Below are 1,812 nucleotides of genomic sequence, written 5' to 3'. Positions count from 1 at the left end.
CCCCGTGTCCCCCCGTGACCCCGTGACCCCTGTCCCCCCCCAGGGTGACGCGGGGGCGCTGCTGGCGCTGGCGCGGGAGGTGGCCCCGGGGGCCCCCCTGGACCCGGAGCTGCTGCGGGAACTGGCCTTTCAGGCCTGCGGGGACCTGGCGCCCGTCAACGCCTTCCTGGGGGGGCTGGCGGCCCAGGAGGTCATGAAGGTACGGGGGGGCGACCAGTAACCACCAGTTACCTCCCAGTAACACCCCCAGTCCCTCCCAGTAACTCCCAGTAACGCCCAGTGACCACAGTTCCCCTTCCCCCACCCCCAATACTGGGACCAGCCTCCAGGGGGCGCTGGCGGCGCAGGAGGTCATGAAGGTACGGGGGGGTCCCAGTAACCACCAGTAACGACCACTTACCTCCCAGTAACGCCCAGTAACGCCCACTTCCCTCCCAGTAACACCCAGTCCCTCCCAGTAACACCCAGTGATCCCAGTTCCCCTTCCCCCACCCCATACTGGGACCAGCTTCCTGGGGGGCCTGGCAGCACAGGAGGTCATGAAGGTACGGGGGGGCTCCCAGTAACGCCCAGTAACACCCCCAGTCCCTCCCAGTAACACCCAGTTACACCCCCAGTCCCTCCCAGTAACTCCCAGTAACGCCCAGTGATCCCAGTAACTCCCAGTCCCTCCCAGTAACACCCAGTGCTCCCACTTCCCCTTCCCCCACCCCATACTGGGACCAGCTTCCGGGGGGGGGCTGGCGGCCCAGGAGGTCATGAAGGTACAGGGGGGCGACCAGTAACCACCAGTAACCACCAGTAACACCCCCAGTTCCCTCCCAGTAACGCCCAGTAACACCCAGTCCCTCCCAGTGCTCCCACTTCCCCTTCCCCCACCCCCAATACTGGGACCAGCTTCCTGGGGGGGCTGGCGGCACAGGAGGTCATGAAGGTACGGGGGGGCCTCCCAGTAACGCCCAGTAACGACCAGTTCCCTCCCAGTAACTCCCAGTGCTCCCACTTCCCCTTCCCACCACCCCATACTGGGACCAGTTTCCCCCTGTGGCTGGAAACGGGGGGGGCTCGTGGCTCCCCCCAGACACCCCAGTCCCCTCCCCAGTCCCTCCCAGTTTGCCCCCAGTCCCTCCCAGTTCTCCCAGTACTCACAGTCCATCCCAGTACTCCCAGTTTCCCTTCCCCCCCCCCATACTGGGACCAGTTTCCTGCTATGGCTGGGAACTGGGGGGCTCATGGCTCCCCCTGGACCTCTGGGTCCCCTCCCCAGTCCCTCCCAGTTCCCTCCCAGTACGCCCAGTCCCTTCCAGTACTTCCAGTTCCCCTTCTCCCACCCCATACTGGAACCAGTTTCCCCCTACAGCTGGGAACTGAGGGGTTTGTGGCTCCCCCCAGTCTCTCCCAGTCCCTCCCAGTACTCCCAGTTTCCTTTCCCCCCCCCCATACTGGGACCAGTTTCCCCCTGTGGCTGGGAACTGGGGGGCTCATGGCTCCCCCTGGACCTCTGGGTCCCCTCCCCAGTCTCTCCCAGTCCCTCCCAGTACTCCCAATTCCCCTTCTCCCACCCCATACTGGGACCAGTTTCCCCCAGTGGCTGGGGACTGGGGGCTCATGGCTCCCCCCGGACACCTGGGACCCCTGGGGGGGATCAGGTGACCCTGCGGGATCACGTGACCTCTGGGGGTGTCACGTGACCCAGGCGGTGTCGGGGAAGTTCACGCCCATCACCCAATGGCTCTACTTCGACGCCCTGGAGTGTCTCCCCGAGGAGAACAAGGAGACCCTTCTCACCGAGGAGCAGTGTCGCCCGGTGAG

The 1,812-nt window shown here is 65.4% G+C and overlaps 1 protein-coding gene across 1 annotated transcript in view; it reads left to right on the top strand.

The window, feature by feature from the left end:
- The window catches only part of LOC106893941 (ubiquitin-like modifier-activating enzyme 1), a 49,518-nt gene that overhangs the window by 23,709 nt on the left and 23,997 nt on the right, over nt 1-1,812 (top strand). The window contains exons 3-4 of the mRNA XM_014952296.1: nt 2-199; nt 1,697-1,807. Coding sequence (XP_014807782.1) covers nt 2-199; nt 1,697-1,807 — 309 coding nt within the window. The remainder of the gene's footprint in view (nt 1; nt 200-1,696; nt 1,808-1,812) is intronic.

Source organism: Calidris pugnax, unplaced genomic scaffold (genome assembly GCF_001431845.1).
Source record: "Calidris pugnax isolate Ruff unplaced genomic scaffold, ASM143184v1 scaffold249, whole genome shotgun sequence".
Taxonomy (NCBI): Eukaryota; Metazoa; Chordata; class Aves; order Charadriiformes; family Scolopacidae; genus Calidris; species Calidris pugnax.
Note: the sequence above shows the minus strand (reverse complement) of the source record. Positions and strands in the feature narration are given on the sequence as shown.